Source organism: Onychostoma macrolepis, chromosome 11, assembly GCF_012432095.1.
Source record: "Onychostoma macrolepis isolate SWU-2019 chromosome 11, ASM1243209v1, whole genome shotgun sequence".
Taxonomy (NCBI): domain Eukaryota; kingdom Metazoa; phylum Chordata; class Actinopteri; order Cypriniformes; family Cyprinidae; genus Onychostoma; species Onychostoma macrolepis.
In genome coordinates, this window is record NC_081165.1 from 5,785,432 (window position 1) to 5,807,435 (window position 22,004).

General features: G+C 35.1%; 2 protein-coding genes and 1 long non-coding RNA gene across 4 annotated transcripts in view; 2 read left to right on the top strand and 1 right to left on the bottom strand.

The window, feature by feature from the left end:
- Nucleotides 1–2,131: 2,131 nt before the first annotated feature.
- cdk4 (cyclin dependent kinase 4) overlaps nt 2,132–22,004 on the bottom strand; it is a 33,877-nt gene continuing 14,004 nt past the window's right edge. Inside the window, exon 8 of one of the 2 annotated variants that reach the window (XM_058791717.1) lies at nt 2,132–2,645. In XM_058791717.1, the coding sequence (XP_058647700.1) occupies nt 2,634–2,645 (12 nt within the window). In that variant the 3' untranslated portion in view covers nt 2,132–2,633. Of the gene's footprint in view, nt 2,646–18,161; nt 18,895–22,004 lie in introns of those variants that run through there. The other variant, XM_058791716.1, reaches the window with a different exon arrangement.
- LOC131549490 (BEN domain-containing protein 6-like) lies at nt 9,676–12,552 on the top strand. The gene is made up of 5 exons (XM_058791718.1): nt 9,676–9,969; nt 10,080–10,730; nt 10,845–10,954; nt 11,245–11,446; nt 11,545–12,552. The coding sequence occupies exons 2-5, from the start codon at nt 10,601–10,603 to the stop codon at nt 11,640–11,642; spliced, it is 540 nt and encodes a 179-aa protein (XP_058647701.1). The 5' UTR covers nt 9,676–9,969; nt 10,080–10,600; the 3' UTR covers nt 11,643–12,552.
- On the top strand, nt 13,402–15,589 carry LOC131549491 (uncharacterized). The gene is made up of 3 exons (XR_009273405.1): nt 13,402–13,649; nt 14,754–15,152; nt 15,268–15,589. It is a non-coding gene; the product is annotated as an uncharacterized LOC131549491 (long non-coding RNA).

The window sequence follows — 22,004 nt, forward strand, 5'->3', positions numbered from 1 at the left end:
CCAAAAGCCTTCACGGATTCGGACCGGAGTCCGCTTCCGTAAAGACTACAAAAGCTGCGCCAGTTGAAATGGAAGCTAGGTATGTAGGTCCGGGTCCAGATGGGACGGCTTCTGGGTCCGGACACGGACCGCGGTCCAAAAAGGTTTAAAGGTTTTGCACAAATTAGCCAAAAAGACAGTGGTGCAAGGGTGTGCGATATATTGTCTGTGATGATATCGTAATTGTTGTTTTAACGAAGTGCGATTTGACATTATCAGTATTTTGCCAAAAACCAAACAAAACTCTCCTACAGTGCTGTGAAGTCTAGTAGTCTGTTAAAATGCATTTAAAATGATCACAAAATTGAAGATATAGGGGCAGAAAATTTATATATTTATATCATTTCATATAGTAAATCAATATCACACGAAGAGTGCCGCTTTTTCTCCAAAAATCAGCATGATTACATATAGATTTTTTACAATAGGTCAAAAAACAAGAAGTTAATTAAGAGACTTGCGTTTTAGACACCATATTGCCTGTTTTTGCTCTATTTCGACAACAAAAATAATCCCAAACACAGCCACAGCACTGTTTCGCGTCTCTGAGCAATGACGGTGTTTCGTTCCTGAATGAATCAACTGTTTAAATGATTCGGTTCAATCGCAATGACTCACTTATTAACAGTGACTTGGTGACACCTACTGGCGGTATTAATGTCACATTTAAAGTATATTTTGATTTTTTTTTTTTTTTTATATATATATAATTTCAAATGAGTATTCAACATTTTATGTCTTGCATATCAAAACATTATTTATGCATTTGTAACTGCAGGTTAAATGCATTCATGTCCTGCATTAAACGGTGTGTAAATACATATATGCCACTTCAGATGAAGCTTCTGTGTTTCCTCTGCATTGCAAAGATGAATTTTGTTGATATTGATTTAATTTGCCTGGTAACAGCCCAAATGTCTTATTATTCTAAATAACTGATTCCTTTAATTAAAGACAACTAGTTTGAGATTTATAGGCCTGTCCCAGGGTGTCAAACTCAGTTTCTGGAGAGCCGCAGCCCTGCAGAGTTTATTTCCAACCCTGCTCCAACACACATACCATGTAGTTTTCAAATAAGCCTAAATGATTAGATTAGCTGGATCAGATGTATTTAATTAGGGTTATATCTAAACAGTGCAGGGCTGTGGCCCTCCAGGAACTGAGTTTGACACCCTTGGCCTGTCCCATTTTTGCGTCCCTCCCACTGTTAAAATGTAACTACGTAATTTTTACTTTGAGTAAATTTTAAGTGAGCTACTTTTTACTTTTACTTGAGTAGATTTTTAGACTGGTACTTTTACTTGTACTTAAGTAAAATATCATTAATGTAATGGTACTTTTACTTGAGTAGAATATTTTCGTACTCTTTCCACCTCTGCTATCTTGGAGAACAGCAACGAAAAGCACGTCATCACGTCTATGTGATGAATCTTATTTTATTTATTTTTTTTTTTTAATATGCAAAATTTCATATTCACAAATGTAAGTTATCTGGCAAAAAAAAAAAAAAAAAAACTTTTTTTTCTTTTAGGAAGGAAATGGAGCATTATATTGATACTATACGATTTCCTATGAAACAAAAAGCAATTAAAACGGTGAAAGTTTGTAAATGCTTTAATATTTTTATATATATATATTTTTTTTTAAATTGTATTTGTATACAGCCCCTCTAGTACATAATAGTTTATATCATGTATAATGTTTATTGTTTATATCATGTATGATGTTTGTCATATACATGTAATTTCATCTTGTTAATAATAATAATAATAATAAAAGAGAAGCGGAGTAGCGAAAAAAAAAAAAGAGGGGGAGCAGTGAATCAGAAGATCGCGAGAGATCATACACCACATCCCACAGGTAAAAACAAAGATAAAATAAAAACATCACAATTATTATATGTATGTTGTCTTCCCTTCGCCTTACTTAGAGCTAAAATAGGCAAGAAAACAATGGCAATCTATAATAACAATAATAATAATAATAACCAGCAGGGGTCAGGGATGTGCTGTTGTGGGTCATTTGGCCCTAGGCCTGATCTCTACACACACTTTTGATCCACTTCATTGCATAAAAACTCTGTAGTCATTGGTGATGTGGAATAATTGACTTGATTTACATTTATTAATTTAGCATGCTTTAATCTACAGTATACAATAGGAATACAGCAAAGCGATTCACCCTAAATACAGTGTACAGCGCCAAGGAAGAAACATGACATCATTAAATGATCTTGCGTCTTTGCAAATCATATATTGTGTTTGTTAATGTATATTTTAATGTTTCATCAAAGAATTGTTTAAAACAAGACACGTTACAGATATCACACTCTCCATCTGGTATGTATATTTATGGATAGCTAAATTATGCAATACATTGGCCTTCCAGAAGCAGCATAAACAAAACAAGATAATCCTACAGATGAATATGATCCAAAGGGCAAACAGCAGCAAAACAGCTTTGTAGCAAAACAAAGACTCTAAGCAACAAGAAACAGAAGAAACTCAGGAGAAAGAGACAGAGCCAATGAAGATGATGGAACAAGTCTGCGGAGCTTCAAGATCTCCTGACGCTTCTCCACTCGTTCTCTCACTTTAGCAAATTCCCTGAGACAAAACACACAGACAATATAAAATTGTTGTATCAGAAAAATAAAAGCAGTTACATTTTAAGGAAATAAAGAAGAACAAAAATTTGGAGCAAACAGCAATGATTTAAGTTCAGTAGACAAAAACTTCAGAAAGTTCAAAAGACGAAAAAGTTTATTCAAGTGTGCTATTAGTATACTTCTTTTAACTTAAAAAATAGGAAAGTATACTTTTAGTCTACTTTTTATGTACTTCTCAGAAATATACTTAAAATGACATTTAAGTATACTTGACTTATACTTAGAAAAAGTCTAAATATATTTGAGCTATACTTGAGCTCTTAGACTCTGTGTTTTCATTGTTATGCGGTAGGGGGCGCTAGTACTCATCTTCTGTACAGAATTTCCAAAAAAAAAACACAAGAGAAGAAGAAACCTAAACAGATGCTTCCACATCAAATTTATAACTATTAATATACTAAAATAAGATCTTCTTTGTGACGTATGCAGCCTACAAATGCGACCTCCGGAGGATGCAGCCTTCCGTTTGAGAAACGGCCGTAATCTAACACGATCATCGGACATAAAAAAGCATCGAAACTGTGTAAAATTGTGGAATAAAATGTCGACCGGTGAAGAGGTAATAATGACTGTCAAGCTTTGGGGTGTTGATCGACTCCATCTACGTTTTGATTATCATTCTGAATCCAATTCATAGTCTTTTTTTCAGCTTTTTGTTCAAAATGTTGTTTATTTGTTTATTTTTTATTTATGAAACTTACCCACATTCAAGTATTTTAAAAAAAGAATGCATGAAGCTAGAAAAAAAAAAGTTTTTGTTTACAAGCAGATACCCTGTTCTTTCTTTTGATGTTGTGTATGTTCAGATATTCATATATACAAATTAATAGGTTACCTAAATAGGGACATAGTAGTATACTTAAAGAATGATGTAAAGTTCACTTAAAGAAAACTTACGAGTATATTTGCAGTATAAAATTACTAAACTAGTGGTTTACTGAGACTATACTTCAAAGTAGGGATGCACGATATTGGATTTTTGCCGATATCCGATATGCCGATATTATTCATCTAATTTTGGCCGATACCGATATATTTCCTTTTGTATGGAAACAACACCAAGTCTCTCCTGTGCAGAAATGATAAGCAAAATACCTTGAATTTTGGGTAGTTTTTAACAAAAACTTATTTATTAGAATTAAATAAAAAATAATGAAGATTTTTTTTTACAGTACATTGAAGCTTTGAAAATAACTATAAATAAACTATATCAATTGCTGCATTTTCCCCCCAGAAAAATTCTGTAAAATTTCTGAAAATCTTTTTTGAGTTTACTTTTTTGGTAATCTTTCTTGATTTGTTTAAAAAAATAAATCATATTACACATTAATTAATAAATCAGTATATATATATATAAAATTATTTAATTTACAAGTGTCATGTTTGTGATTTTTATTTTAATTTAAACTATAGCTTCTGACCATTAAATCAAAACATACTCATTATTTTATGACATCAATTACTGCTTTATTTAATCAGAAACATTGTCTAAATGTTATTTGTGTAGGCTATTTTACTTTTAATTTAATTAGAAGTAGGCCAACAGCGCCCCCTACAGATTAAAACTCCTTACCAAACGGGCGTTGGGACCCGGGGGTGGCTGCCACTGCACGTGCTATTACTGTTTATAGTACCATAGATATATATGGGCATTTCTTCAACTAGGGGCACTTTTAGCCTTGTGAACTTGAATAAACAAAATGTGTTCAAAAGTCACGTAACACAGTCTCATAAGTTTAAATAATTTGTCTAGTTTTAAGGTCTGTAAGAGAACGAACTTAGATTACATGAGAAATTGTTAATATTTTACATTTTTCCGACCTGCAATGAACAAATGTCATTTCCACCACATCCCAATATACAGCTGTTATTTAAAAAATAGAATAACTTATGCCACTCAAGAATTGTCTAAGGTCATTTTTGTAACTATTTTTACCAGTTTTTCCACAATGTACAATAATTATACATTTATCAATTAGATAAATTAACTGCCCTAAGGACCAAATGCTGAACTGTACACCTGTCACACTCTGAAATTTAATATTGGTTTGGGTAAGAGCTTATTAGAAAATGAATAACTTGAATTTTTATATTAAGTAGAGCATGATCTCATAAATTGTGGATACATTTTTAATGTGTGATGAGAACTTTTTTAATATTTTTGAAAAATGTGTGGTGATGGAAATGACAATGAATTAACGTGAATGTAGAGAAACAGCAGATATATTTATTAGAAAAAAGTCTTAAACTCATCACACTCATTAAACTCAATTCACAAAGTCATTAAACATATCAATTGTACTTTGTAACCATAAATGTAATTTCCACCACAGAGGCAGTGTGGTGGAAATGACATTTCTGTAGTTTTTTGTGAAAAAATGGAAGATAGTTTCACTGATTAGCTTTGAATTAATACTTAGCATTTCATGTATGCAAAATACTCTTATTTAACTTAAAATGTTTAGCTTTTTAAAAACACCCTTGAAGGTACAGTATGTTTGGAAATGACGTAGAATAAATATATTAACTGATCAAGCAATATTTACCTTGATTTTTCTTCCATTTGTTGTTGATGAAAATGTAAATTCCCTCCATGTCCATGTGCTCTGATGTCACTGAACATTTCCATAAAAAGCACCTAAACAATCTTTCACACTAACTTTTTAAAGGGACATTACAGTGTTGTGGTGGAAATGACACCAATACTGTGCGACAGCTATATTTTGTATAAAAGTAATATTGATAGTGGTCTCACATTAAATACTATAATGTATTTTAATTATTTTACTAGTGCTTAATTCAGGTACATTAATAGTTACCAGATAAGTCATATTTTTAAACTGTATTTTCATTATTTAAGTTTAAAAGTCTGGGTGTGCGACAAGAAGAAAACAGTGATTTTGACACCTATAAGGAGATTGAAAAGTATGAAAAAATCATAATAGAAACGTAGTAAAAAGTTTTTAAGGTGGTTTTATTGTTAGTTTGACAAAGAAAGAGGAATTTGTTCAAAATTATATGTATTTTTAAAAATATGACCAAAGAACAAAAAAGTGCCCATAGTCTAAGAATCACCCATATATGGGTTTATACCCCAAAAAGCGTCATTCTGTACATGCTTTCACAGATTAAGTGCAGCGATCTAAATCAGTGAATCTAATTGCCATTCAGACAAAACTTTGCTTCAAGAATGAGCCACACTGCTGACATGATCTAATCACTGTAGCAGACCCTGAGCACATGTGAGTTAACCTATTCCTCTTATCGGCAAGACATATCGGCATAATTTTTCCCAGATAGCAGACCAACACTGAATCAACATTGAATCAATGTTGATGCATCAATCAAATTATCACTGAATCAATATTGAAGTTTAACATCGATTTTTCATCAGGTTTGCAACCTGAAATAATGTTATTTCAACGATGAAAAATCAATCAAAATAGATCAAGATGGTCATAAAATCAACATTTCTTCAACGCAAATTATTTAACATTGAATCAACATAGAAACATTATCAAATCAATCCTGCTTTTTTACTCCTCTCAATCAGAGAACATGCAGGACTGCAATGGTTTTAAAATAAAAAAGTCACTCAAAGTAAACATCAGTCAGTTTACATGCAAAAATATTTATTTTTGCCCCCACACTATTTTAACAGGAAAATAACATTAAGTGATTCTTTAAAAAAAAAAAAAAAAACTTGGTGGTGACTTCAAAACATATGCACGGATTCACAGACAGGGCTTAGCTTAAGCCATAACTAGGCCTTAAATTAGGATACTTAAACAGCTTTTATAAAAATGCAATAAATAAATAAATAAACATTACTGGTGTGCATCTTGAGACAGGCAATGCCAATGACATTAAGATCTGTCAGAGCAAGTTACTTTCAGTTAAGACAGCTCAAACATGCATTTTAGTCTGGGACTAGCCTTGTGAAACTGGGAGACAGAGCTTAAAATACAATTTACATACAGAATATGGTCAAATGAATGACAAAGTGACTTAATTACATGGAACAGTTCATTCTGAATTTATAAAGCAAATGCCAGGAGAAGAGCCTGTCAAACTGACACATATAGGCCTAACAAATGCAAACTGCATCTGCAAAATGGAAGTAAATGCAAATGAAAACTCACCATCAAAGGCAGAAACACTAAAGTACTACAGACTGAAACATTACCAGTTTGCTGTTTAGGACTTGAAGCTTTTCACGGATTGAAGCTACTTTTCTGATTCAAAAAAGATGTCTTTACTCCTCATTAAACGGATAGTCTGATGCAGGGCTTTCCACCACAAGGCAATGTCCACAAGCCATTCAGGACCACAACTAGGGATGTTCATTTTAACCGTTTAACTGTTAACCAACCGATAAGAATTTTGACCGATTAATACAATCAGTTAAACGGTTTAAAGTCACTTATTTATTTATTTTTCAGTAATTTATCAAAATATTTTAAAAGGTTTGCTGCATGGTTAAAATAAGCTACGCGTATAAAAATAATACGTTTTTTAGAGAGAGAGAGAGAAAAAAAAAAAGTCGCCTATAAGTTGCATTTTATTATTTCATTCAGAAATAGGCAGACGCGAATTACAAACATTATAATAAACACTGTAAACATATAGGCTATTTTAGTTCCCCTCACTCCTCAACAAATCATTTCAATTAACAGTAGGCTATTTAGAAAAGAACAAGAATTATAAATGTAAGAAGCTAGGCCTAGCTATATAAACGACAAACCAAAACAAATTAATTTAAGCTAAACGAAACTGAAACCAATGTTGGGTCTCTCATTCGATACAAAATCAAATGTTTCCGTATTCGTGATGTATTTGAATACCAAAATATTATTTACCTTTTATGTAGCCTAGGCCTACTTCACTCCCGTTCCAATATTCACAAAACAAAACGTTTTGCATAACTTCAACGCTTAATGGCACAGATTTTACTACATATTTAATCTGAGCAGTGTGTTTTTTTTTTTCATATGTTACAGTTTGACTGATTGGTTTTTATAATGATAATGAACAGGCTGCATTGTTAAGTTAGAATGCTTTACTGTGTGCGCGCATGCGGTGCTAGAGCAATCATTTGATCCCCCCCTCCCCTTGTAACAGTGGAAGCAACTACTCCTTTTAGTCATGAAGATAATCGGAATTGTAAAAGGTTTGCTTTTATTTGTGTACATTCACAATAAGAACAAATCTTTGCGCTTTTGTAAAATAAGCCAAAAAAAAATAGGATGCCGTCTGGTTTCCTTTCGCCCTTACAAAAATAACCTACAGGAATCCTGCAGGATTTTCATTTTTTCTGCAGGATACCTGCTGGTATCCTATAGGAATTATGAAATCCTGCAGGACAAATTAACAATATGTGCAGGCAAGTCCTATAGGTTTTAGAATCATGCAGGATGATCCAGCACTCTTTACTGGAATCCTGCAGGACACATTGACAATATGTGCTGGAAATTCCTACAGGTTTTACAATGGACCCAGAAACATCCAGCAAACACAAGTGAAAAATCCTGCAGGATTTTATCATTTCTGCAGGACTGCTGTTCACCTCCACCTCATGTGGATATATATATATATATATATATATATATATATATATATATATATATATATATATATATATAAAACAAAAGGAATAGTTTTCTTGCAGGAGTTATTTCTTGTAATTGGAAAGAAAGAAAGAAAAAAGAACAAGAAGAAAGAAATGCCTACCTACCTAAATACCATTTGGAATCTACAGGATTAGGGTATATAGAGAATAAAACTCTGATAGTTGCTGTAATTTTATACTATATTTTTATTTAGATTCAAGTAATGTACATTTCATGGAACTATTTTTGATCAGGCACTGGCTGTTGGCAGCAATAAAAAAATAGTCCTAACAAAAAATCAATACAACAAACAAACAAACAAAAAATAAATACATAAATAAATAAAAGTATACTTATGAATAGATTATAGGCAATTATATATATATATATATATATATATATATATATAATTTAAAAAACATTACCCTAAACCATTACAAATTATGCATTTATGCAAACATTCAAGAAGTTTCAATATTCAAGAGATATGAAACTGTAACACTTTTATGTTTTATTTCTATACATTCATTAAAATGCCAATCTAGCTATCTATTTTTAATCCAACTCCCATCTGTTTGGCTGGATGCAAAAAAAAAACTATCTGCAAGACCTGGTAGGTCCTTGATGTAGACACAGGTTGAATTTATGTCTGTACATTTGATGAGTTCAACTGAATCTAGCCCTTTTTCTTTTAAAATGTTTGTTGCTGTTATCCCCGATTCTCTGTCTTTGCTGATGTTGTTACATGTTGTTTTCATTACATCAATGAAGGCATGTCCCTCTCCTTGCCCACTACCTACATCTATAAATGATCGTATTAATGCTACAGACCCATGTTTGGTTTGAACCTTTAAAAAGATACAAGTTAGTGTTATATGTAAACATAATATATTTTCTGCAATATTACAGGGTCCTGTGATCCAAACTGTAATATCATAACATTTTATGAAAAAATAATAATAATAATAATTACATTTTAAATAAAACTCATTAAAAATTATATTAAAAACTATTACTGTCAATAACGTCTGTGTATTTGACAAAATTGACTTGAGTAGGAACATTAAAATAAACACTCTTTATTCTAAGCAGACTTTTTTTCTTCTTTTTTTTTAAGAAAATAAAAGTTTTGGTCGTGGAATACTCTGATGAATAATTTTTAGAGAAAAGATTCGATTCACTGAGATGACGTGCTTCTTTGGCGTCCTGTCGTATTCGCTTCACGTAGCCGATTCGAATGCACATAAGTCAACTGTCACCAACCGTCTTCTGAAGGTAAAGTCCTACTTTTATTAAATTATTTTATCGTTATAGTGCTCTAAATTACTGTTCTTTTTTAAATCATTAAATTGCTGTGTATTTCTAACACTAAAACAAATGAAAATGTTATTTTGTTTTCTTTTTTTGCTGTCGAGGATACATTATAACAAGACAAGGCCTACCGCCTATATCAAAGGCCTACCGCCTATTTCAAAACTTATTTTAAGAAATAACTATATAAAATGAGCTTTTTGCATTGTTAACAAAAACGGTCGTTTGTTTTGTATTTTCACTGCTTATAATTGATGGCAGTGTACTTTTTTGTTACCTCAGAAATCATTTTGATCAGCACCGGACAAGACCGTGAGAGCGCGCTGGCTGGTTGACCTTAAGGTAACACTGTTGTCATGGATACAGTCAGCTGAGCTGAAGGCAACAGATGAATGATTGATATATATATTTGTGTGTGTGTGTTTATTTATTTATCTCTCTATCTATCTTAGAATATGAGCAAAACATGGGTTCTGGTTGAATGGAGGGAGGAGCCACCCACCTATGACATTGTCCCTAAAAAGGACATACTGAAAAAAAAGTTTGAACCTGGGGATGTTGTGGATGTTGCCTACGAGGATGAAAGTTCACCAGCCACAATTATAGACATTGATGGTAAAAAGTACTGCAAACAACTAGACTCAGTCGTGATAGAAGATATGTATTTCCTACTTTATATTTGTGTCCCTTTAGAGAACAAAGAAACCCTCAGGAGGAGGATGTTCAGGCTAGAGGGAAAAAGAAGAAAACAGCCATGTGTGCCAAATGTAGAAAAAAGAGTGGCAAAGAAAAAGAAAATTTACACTCCAACTCAGTCCCCATCATCTGATGCAGAGCCTCCATTGAAACAACAAGTAATTGCTACATTACTACTTTTCATTATTTATTTTATTTTATCACAAATAGTAATGACACCAAGGTGCCAATATTGTGTTTTCATCTTTAGGTCATTCACAGAAAGAATATTATATTAATGCAAGAGATAAACAGCATGGACAGTCAAGCTGAAGAGTCAAGCAGGGAAACTCAGCTACAGCAAGAAATTCTTCGATTACAGAAAGAAAATGAAAATCTACGTGCCCTGAATATATCTCTGCAACAAAGTATTATTTTTTATATCTGTATTTCTCTGTCTGTCCATCTATTTATCAATTTATCCATCAGTGTGGTTGTCTGCTAGTAATCACTTTTAATTTTATTATTATTTTTTTTTTAAGAAATTCTTCCAATGCTAGAATCCATGAGCCAGAACATTACACTTGGAACAGACACTCTCAACAACCAAAAATCACAAGAGAATTCAAGCCGCAAAAATCCCCCTGAAAAGGTGAATAATAAAATATTTCTTTGTTCATATATATATTCATGTGCAGTGCTGTGCAGAAGTCGTAGAAGGCATGTTAACTTCATGTACAATTTACTTTTGTAACTGAATCCAAATTTGGTATGAACAACCCTTTGTCTTTAAAAAAGTTAGTACACTAAAGAAAAAGATGTAACTTTTTGAATGAAGAATCTAACAGGCCATAGCACTTATAGCATATATGTAGTCTATGTTACATGCTTTTAATTTTAGTGTCCTTAACTTTTTATTTTATTTTATATATTTTTTTGCAGACACAGGGTCTAGGAATTTGTCCTACTCTCCTGGCTAGTTGTGGACGGGGTGGCACATCATGTTCTGCCATGGTTAAAGATCTGGCAGTGTTTGGGCGAGAGACGCTGGCCACTCATGGGCTGTCTGGAAGGGCTAGCAATGCAAACAAAGACACTACAGCAAAGCCAGCTCTTAATCAAGACAAAGTTATTCTTATCTTGGGTGAGTTAAATGTCCTTTTTTTTTTCTTTCTTTCTTTGCACAAACATTATGTTACAGTGCAAAATTGTAATGATTGATAAGTGAAATTGCATTTACAGACACGGTACAGAAGAAATTCCCAAATGTTCCAACAAAGTTTATCAGGGCAGCACTCAGAGAAAAATTAAATGATGAGCACAAGTTACGAGTAAGGTAATAATTTGTGGCACACACACACACACACACATACACTTGTATTGGTTGTTTATGGGGACTCTCCATAGGCGTAATGGTTTTTATACTGTACAAACTGTATACTGTACAAAATGTGTGTGTTTTTTAAGCTTTTTGAACTATGGGGACCTAGGCAGTGTCCTCATAAACCTTCACATTTTAATACCTCTGTCATACCCATGTCAAAATTGTGTCCCCATAAACCACTCAAACCAGTGCACACACACACACACACACACACACGTTGGGTTTTCATGTTTTATGGGCACATTCCATAGACGCAAGGTTTTATAATGTACATACAAGCTTGTTTCCTCTTTGGGACCAAAAAAAAGACATAACGTTGGGAATACCAGGACCACACACACACACACCATATTTTAAAACGTCAATGCATCTTTTCTTTTTGCAGGAAAATGGAGTAGATGCCACCTTCTGGCTGTGAATTGGACTCTCCTTCGCTCTGCTTTAACAATTTCAATAAATTAAATTGTGAAAATACATTGTTTCCTTGTGAAGTTATTTCTCCTGCAGGTATCTTGCAGAAGACAATTTGCAACTCCTGCATAACTTCATATCTATCCTGCACAATAATCCTGCAGGAACTATATGTTTTAAATAGACCTGATTGTAATTCCTGTAGAACATAATTCCTGCATATAATTGTTTCCTTCATAAAATTCCTGCAGGTATTCCTTCAGGAAAATGAGCAGAAAATCCTGTAGGAAAACTGCATAATATTCCTGCAGGTTTTTTTGTAAGGGCGCGCACGAAAATCTGCATAGGCTACTTGTTGCACAGTTTTTCTTTCGTTTTCTTAAATTATGATTTAAGTGAAAATATATTTCTCGTATAGGCCTATTTATTCGTTATAATATATAGGCTATATAGCGCCTAGCTTTATTATGTTTTTCTCCGCTGCAGGTGCGTGATGTGATAGCTATGATGACCATGTGAATCCTCATGTTCTGTTGTTTGCTGCTTTTTGCGCATGCAAAATTAATCCCCGGAAAACAAATGTTAGTATTTTTAACGGGTCACAGACACTTATTCTTTCTAATTTAATTCAGTTCTAATTTAAAATAATCTTGTCGGTTAACGGTTAATAATCGGTTAACGAGCGTCAGTTGTCGGTTAGGAAAAATAACCGAAATGAACATCCCTAACCACAACCGAGCCATTTTTGCACTGTCACAGCAGACCTCCTCTTTCTCAACTTTCCCTTGTTGTTGTTAGGCACCAAAAGTATAAAAACAAACAGGATGTTAAACCTGCACAATGTTGTAAAACATTTGATTAGTAGTAGTAGTGTATAACTGAAAGAAGGTGGGTCCTAAGTATTTGGAAATGTGACTTAATGTACTACAAAATTAAGTGCAAATTGAAATTTGATAAAAGGTTTACATTCAAACTAAAACAAAGTCAATTCAAATTTAAGATTATTTAATTTTAATATAGAAATGAATTCATATCAGGCCGATGCTGATATTTATATTTAAAGCCATTATCGGCCGATTCCGATATCAGTCCGACAATATTGTGCATCCCTACTTCAAAGTGTACTAAAAATGCTACTACAAGTATTTAATTAGTAAACTCTCAGTATACCTATAAGTTCACTTTTAGTATAGTTGCAGTACAAGCTAAAAACTGATGTAAACTAGTTGTGTACTCAAAGTTTACTACTGTTATACTTAAAGTATACTTAAAAGTATACATTTATATACTAGAAAGTGGGCCAATTGACTGTTTGCAAAGAGCTTGATTGACAGGTGATCTGACCAATCAGAATGCGGATATTATGTGCCGCCGCTGCTATCCGCCATCTTGCCCGACAGCTATGGCCTGTCTCCATAGAAATACATGTTAAAACGGGGTAAAAAAAGATCGACTGAATTGAAACATTTTTGAAAATATAACTAAATGTAAATATGTGCGGAGGGTTAAGCTGTGCTGTTGTCGGCTGCCACGGTAACGGTAATAAGCTAAGGTATATCTTTAAAGTACTTGTTTTGCATACCAGAAAATCTGTCATGTCCGGCGCTGTATGCATGGCTTGCAGCACTTAGGTTAAATACGGAGTGTTAAATAATAAAATGATATGTTAAAACGTGTACTTTTATCATTCTGTGGACAAAATCCCGTGAACTTCGCCCCGATCGGAAGTTGTATATGCACATGTGCACTCATCTGTATTCAATGCAGCTAACCCCGCGTCGCTTTATGTCATCTTCTCAGTAAACTATGACAGGTCCTTTACTGCAAAAAAGACGGTCATTGTGGCACTCTGAAGTGATGAAACTATGGCGCTGTGTGCATTTTAAAACCATTTTTATAGGTTTCACATTATATTGTTGGCTCGGAATATATGTAATGCGCATGCCCAGTAGCTGCAGCTGTATCCCTTCCAGCATTAACCACAAATCAGACAGAAGAGTAGATTAACTTCGGTCGACTTAAACTTGAAAAATGGTGTGTTCCACAGTTGACATAAAATACTTTCTGATGTTTATTCATGTTCATTTCGTGCTTTATGTAAATATGAAAAGATGGATCGGTTCACGTGTTTGAACTGAGGCAATACAGTGATTTGTCACGACACATTGAAGAGCCACAAAACGTTTTTTTAATTAATTAATTAATTTTGTAATTTCTTTAAAAATGACTCAATTTAAAAGCTGAGGGTCCTAACATTGTTTCATATCAGAAGTAGCCTGCTCTGTCTTCTCTGTCGGTGTGTTGTCAGCTTCCTCTTTGCTCTGCGATGTATTTTTCACCAAGTGAGAACATGATGTGTGAGAGCGGCATTGCTTGTCCGTCATGGAAACAGAAACTAAGGGTGGGCGGGTTTTGTGAACGGTCAATTTAGTCTCAAGGAGTATTGAAATAGTACACTTACAAGTATACTACTAGTGCGCTGATATTTGTATACTTGCTACATAAAGTATACTTAAAAATATACTTGAACTTTACTTAAGTAGCTATACTTAATAAAATAAACTTGAAGTATACTACTTTTTGGTAAGGGCATGCAAATACAAAAACTCAAAATGTGACATTTAAATAAGGCTAATTCTTTTATGATTTTCCTTAGCATAGATGACTTAATGCCTGAAGACCTGGCAACAAAACACTATGAGGAAGTGAATCCCCAGAGCTATATAACATGAAAAAACTAATTCTAGAAGAGAAAAAGAAGGTATGTTTTTCGACACAAAAGGTCTTACTAAGCACTCACAAGCTTACAGATATAATTAGAGGAGAAATTATTGTTTTAAAAACAAACAAGGTAAGGCAGTAGAAACATATTTAGGTGCCATAATTTTATATTATGGCACATCTAACAATAAAGCAGTCAGATCACTGTACTCATTTAATAGCATTGTTAAGAAAACAAGAAATGAATGTCTGAAAAGCAGAATATGTCAGATCAAAGGATACAGGATGACATGATGGTGCAGGCAGGGAAGAACTTTCCCTACAACTCATCCCGGTAAGTTTGTAAACATTACTTTCCTTTTATGCATTGATCATTTATAAATGTAATCCTGCCAAATATTGTCCAACGTCATAGCAGTGAACTTTCTTTACATTTAACTTTTTTCAAGACATCAGGCTATCTGAGATAAGAATGGTAATGATTGGGGGTCGGCAGTTAATGGAAGTAGGAGCAAGTGGAAAAAGTTCAGCAGGAAACATCATTTTGGGGAGAAATGCTTTTGATATTAGCAGAAGAACTGCACGATCTGTTCAAGCTAAAGGAGACGTGCATGGAAGACATCTGACTGTGGTTGACACACCAGGCTGGTGGTGGCATTACTCAGTGGAATTCACTCCAATGTTTGACAGATGGGAAATCATAAGAACCCCAACACTATGTCCTCCTGGACCTCACGCCTTCCTTCTGGTCATACCAGCAGATTTAGCATTTCCAAGTGACCATAAAATTACTCTGGAACAACAACTGAATTTTTTGTCTAATTATTGTGTTGTTCACTTCTGCTGAACCACGTGATGAGAGCTCTTTGAAAAACAAGGTCAGAAAATGGCCAGATCTCAAACAGCTATTAGGGAGGTGTCACAACAGATACCACATTCTTAATATTAACAACCAGAGTGACAACACTCAAGTGATCGCACTGCAGGAAAAGATTGAGAAAATGGTGGCACAAAACAATGGTCATTCCTTTAAAATTGGCAGGAACATCTATGTAGCGGATGAGAGACCGAGAGAAGGTAAGTAGAGAAAGAGCCAATCAAAAAATTATTGCTGTGAAGAGGCAAAGAGCTGAACTCTGAGCACAGATCAGAGGTAAGAAATACTCAACATGATCTCACAGGTACAGGTTATTGTTCAATAATCAAAAAGGTTTGGTTCTACTCTGTATTTACATTCATAAAAATTATATTTAGTGAAAGTTTAAATAATATTACAGTCTCGAGACCATTGTCTCGGTAATTTAGAAAACATCCTGAGATATAATGCAGCCCTATAGGGGAGACTGAGCTTGAAAGCTGGTAATCGATAAATAAATCACATGCGTATATAAACATATATGCGATATATAAATAACATTTTAATAAAATATAGACCTTGGAAGAGGATACACAGGGCAACTTTTTGAGCAATGTTGCGGTCAACAGGCAACCAGGTGAGACAAGGCCCACGACCGAACTAAATTATCCAGATAGAAATGTTACCCATTCTCAATCGGAAAGTACCCAAGCAACATTGCTCAAAAAAGTTGTCCCATGTATCATCAGCCTTACAGTGATGGGTTTTCGGCCAGCACTGTTGAAGACATTATTAGAGCAGTAAAGGTGAGTTTGTCTGGATCTATGGTGTGTTTGCCAATGTCATGGGTATGATTCCCAGGGAATGCAAGAACTTATGAGCAGTGATGGGAATAACGGTGTTATAAATAAACAGCGTTACTAACGGCGTTATTTTTTTCAGTAACGAGTAATCAAACAAATTACTGTTTCCCCCGTTACAACGCCGTTACCGTTACTGACAATAAAATGTAGCGTTACTATATTATATTTTTAGAATTTAATTTTTCAGTTCATCTGAATGGATGCGCAGTGTAGCTGTATTTGACGTCCCATAAACTCTAGTGTGAAGGTGCACACCTCTCCGTCGCTTTCTCTCACATACACGCACGCAAAGAAAGATACAGAGCGAGAGAGTCTTTCATAACATGCAGAATTGACGCGCTACATGTAAACGATATTCTTTGTTGTATTTTCCTGTCAAAATAACAGAGTTCCTTTGGAATTCTTCAGCTTTTAAGAACTGGCAGTTTCTCTGCTAGTGGGCGGAGCTAATGCTCTAACGACAATCTCATTGGCTGGCGCTCACCTATTATTGTCCCTGTTTTGATTTCAGCAAATCAATTCGAGCGAACGCAGACAACGTGATTAATATTCATGAACCCAGCAGCTAATTAATCCTTGGTGCGTTTTATATTGATGACAAATATGCATTCATACTTGGTTATTCTAATTACTAAAGTTCTATCATCATATAATATTAAATTATCATAATATTATATTATAATGCTTGACTGACTGATAATAAGTGTCAGTAGATAAATAGTGTAGATTAATGTACAATGTTTTATAATAATAATTTATTCTTCTTAGTGTCCATTTCATTAATTTAACATATTTAATATTGGGGGTATCCAAAGTCATTTGAATTTTTTTTTTTTTTAAAGTAACACAATAGTTACTTTCCCTGGTAATTAGTTACTTTTATAATGATGTAACTCAGTTACTATTTGTGAGAAGTAACTAGTAACTAATTACTTTTTTAAAGTAACGTGCCCAACACTGCTTATGAGATGCAATACACTGCACATGGCTTTGGATGAAAGCATCTACCAAATGTAGAAATGTAAATGTAAACACAGGACAGGAGATCATGCAGCTCACATTCATCATCAATATGATACAGGTCTGGTAAGACATCCAGTTATCTGTGATGGTCCGGGAGTTATGATTAGGGTTTCAGTAGGACAACACTCCAAAACGAGAAAACACGATGCTGTAAAACCCATCAGCTGACAGCGGCGCCCACAGAGACTAGTGTCCTCCAGCAACATAAGACATGACAGCAGAGGCGGACAGTTGTGAAGCATTTTTACTCTGCTTTAAAAGTACTTTTCTTTAGAAAACTTTACTTCACAACATTCCAAAGCATAATATTGTACTTTTTACTGCACTGTGTTTCATATTAAATATAATTTAATACTTAATTACATTAGAAATCTAGTACTTCAAAGATTTACTTGAGTACAACAAACTACTACATTTTAATGTTCTTAAGTATTAAAGGTAAAAAAAAATAACTTTTATTTATGAAAAGTAGTGCAGTAAAAAGTATGTCATTATGCTTTGGAATGTAGTAAAGTAAAGTTTTCCAAAGAAAAACACTGATAAAGTACAGATACTTTTTAAATTTACTTGAGTAAAGTAAAAAAATACTTCACTACTGTCCAGTGAGACAGACATAATATACATCACTTAAATAACCTACCCACAAACAAACATGCCGCATTACAACCCATTTCATTCAATTCAGCAGCTTTATTTCATCACCAGATCTCATGTAACAGTTAGATGTTATTATGATGATTAAACTAAATTAAAATCCACACATTTATAAACAAAATCATTTTATTTCAGTTGGATAGTAAAAGTCGTGAATGGCTTCTTCGACTCTAATGGCAGTTTTGTTTTGCGTCAGTCTTAGCAGACTTAACGAGATCCTGATCACAAATCAGTTTTTGGGGCCTTTTGTCTGGTGGAAACATACAGAGCGGCAGTGAAACCAGCGCACTGATGCTGGACACAGGATAACAATCTTACACACACAGACAGACAGAGAGAGTACTTTCCTGGCAGAAATGAAATGCAGCGTCATAGCACCTGCTAATGATAATGATCCACTGACCCACAATACACTGTAAAGGCAGAGAAATATGACACTTAAGTCAATCATCCTGTACAACACTGAAAACACTCACAGACACGCTTAGACACACAGACAGGAATGGTTGAATATTCAGTCCTTAAGTATGTGGTGGAAAAACGCTCTTCATGGTCCAGGCTGCATCTGTGACCTGGAACTGCAGTGAATAATGGGAATAAAGCGCTCATTCGGTAAAGAACGGATGCTCCAAAGCATTCAGCGCAGAGATGCGTTTCAACGGGTCAAACGTCAGCATTTCCTGTTCAGAGGAAGATGAGAGTCAACAAAACGGCATTCATTTAGTTAGTTCATTTGTTAAGTTATTGTGTGTAGAAACCAGTCAAAACAAACATTCAAATTAAGCCCGATTCGGACAGGACTAGTTTTTTAAACTACGTTTGAGTTTTAATTCTTATCACACAACGTCTGCGATTTTCATGTACCAATTCAGAAGGGACTAACATCTCCGTGATTATTACAGAGGTGGGAGGGTCTGTTTTTACATCTGGGCATTGCAAGGATCATGCGCTCTATATGTGTGCATTGCGTATAGTCATGCGGATTGATTACCAATAGTATGACCATACTTTTACTACAAATATCATGGTTAAGTTATGTTTAGTATAGCAAAACCATGGTTAATTCATGGTTACTTTAGTTCAACTATAAAAAACGTTTTTTTTTTTGTTTTGTTTTGTTTCATTTTTGTAAAAGTACATATGCAATTAAAACATTATGTAACTGAGTACAGAAATGAAGGTGAATAATCTTACCTGATGCTGATACTACAGTAGCTAATCGTAACAGTTTAAGTAATCTGGCTATTGATTTTATTTATTTTTTTTAATTTCTTTATCGGGAGTCAACATATCAAAAATGCACACATTAGTAAGAGTGTCTACGGCAGTTTATGGTAGGACATCTTGGCATGGATGAAAGAACATCACCTTCAGCTCAACCTGGCAAAGACTGAGCTTCTTGTCCTCCCTGCCACTCCGACTCTACAGCATGACTTCACGATCCAGTTAGGTTCATCAACAATTACCCCATCAACTTTGGTCAGAAATCTTGGTGTAATCTTTGATGACCAGCTGACCTTCAAAGATCACATTGCAAAGACTGCTCGATCTTGCAGGTTTGCACTACACAACATCAGAAAGATCAGGCCCTTTCTGACGGAGCATGCTGCACAACTTCTTGTCCAGGCCCTTGTCATTTCTAGGCTGGACTACTGCAATGCTCTTCTGGCTGGACTTCCATCAAACACAGTCAAACCTCTACAAATGATTCGGAATGCGGCGGCACGACTGGTCTTCAATGAACCCAAAAGAGCCCAAGTTACACCTCTCTTTATCTCATTGCATTGGCTACCAGTCGCAGCTCGCATCAAGTTCAAGACACTGATGCTTGCATATAGAACAACCACAGGCTCAGCACCCGCCTACTTGCACTCACTATTAAGAATCTACATCCCCTCCAGAAGTCTGAGATCTGCTAGTGAGCGACGCCTCGTGGTACCATCACAGAGAGGCTCAAAATCACTCTCCAGAACATTCTCGTTCACCGTTCCTGGCTGCTGGAATAATCTTCCCACCCCTATCCGGAGTGCTGGATCCCTGTCAATCTTCAAGCAACAGCTGAAAACTCATCTCTTTCGACACTACTTGACTTAATCCTAAACTTCTCTCTCTCTTTATTTATTCCTTCCCTTGCTAGCTTGTACTTATTTGAACAATGCCTGAGACTTGGTGTTACAAGCACTTCATCTGTCTGATTGCCTCTTCAAGATGAATCGCTTTATGTATTCCCCAATTGTAAGTCGCTTTGGATAAAAGCGTCTGCAAAATGACTAAATGTAAATGTAGTTTAAAACACACAAGAAAATGCATGGTGAAAAAAATATTGTCGGCAACCACAAACATTTGCATTCAGACGGGATTTGATTTCTCAGAGGATCACTTAAATTGGTAGGTAGTAGGGGTGGTACGGTACATGTATTCGTACTGAACCATCACGGTACGGACATCTCGGTTCGGTGCATGAAGCCTTACGACGAATACAGGCAATTCATCCTCAATCCAGAAGGGGGCGCCCGCAGTAATGCAGCGCTGTTTGATAACCGCCAGCAGAAGAACAGCGAATGCCGAGTTGCGCACTTGAAAACAAAGCCCACTAGACAGTGACCATGTGCTGATTTTGAATGCATCTCTCACTGACAAAGGAGTATACTTTAAAGGCTTGCACACTCAACTGTTTGAGAAAAGGAGCGTGTATCCTACCTCTCTCATTCGGCACAAATCCAAATATTCCATAATATTTCCATATTTGCGATGTAACATCTGAAAGCGAAACTATTATTTATTATTTATAGGCTTTGTACTTCAGATGCGTTCCAACTAAATAATGCGATTAAGCTCATAATCGCAGCAAGCATAATCGTATTAACATAGGTGGCGTACGCCGATTTTAATCTAAATATACAGGCATGTAAACACCTTAATCGCAGTATTGCCGCTCTGACCAAAGTGCGCATGCGCTTGTGACATACAGTGAGGAAAATAAGTATTTGAACACCCTGCTATTTTGCAAGTTCTCCCACTTAGAAATCATGGAGGGGTCTGAAATTGTCATCGTAGGTGCATGTCCACTGTGAGAGACATAATCTAAAAAAAAAAATCCAGAAATCACAATGTATGTTTTTTAACTATTTATTTGTATGATACAGCTGCAAATAAGTATTTGAACACCTGTCTATCAGCTAGAATTCTGACACTCAAAGACCTGTTAGTCTGCCTTTAAAATGTCCACCTCCACTCCATTTATTATCCTAAATTAGATGCACCTGTTTGAGGTCGTTAACTGCATAAAGACACCTGTCCACCCCATACAATCAGTAAGAATCCAACTACTAACATGGCCAAGACCAAAGAGCTGTCCAAAGACACTAGAGACAAAATTGTACACCTCCACAAGGCTGGAAAGGGCTACGGGAAATTGCCAAGCAGCTTGGTGAAAAAGGTCCACTGTTGGAGCAATCATTAGAAAATGGAAGAAGCTAAACATGACTGTCAATCTCCCTCGGACTGGGGCTTCATGCAAGATCTCACCTCGTGGGGTCTCAGTGATCCTAAGAAAGATGAGAAATCAGCCCAGAACTACACGGGAGGAGCTGGTCAATGACCTGAAAAGAGCTGGGACCACCGTTTCCAAGGTTACTGTTGGTAATACACTAAGGCGTCATGGTTTGAAATCATGCATGGCACGGAAGGTTCCCCTGCTTAAACCAGCACATGTCCAGGCCGACTTAAGTTTGCCAATGACCATTTGGATGATCCAGAGGAGTCATGGGAGAAAGTCATGTGGTCAGAT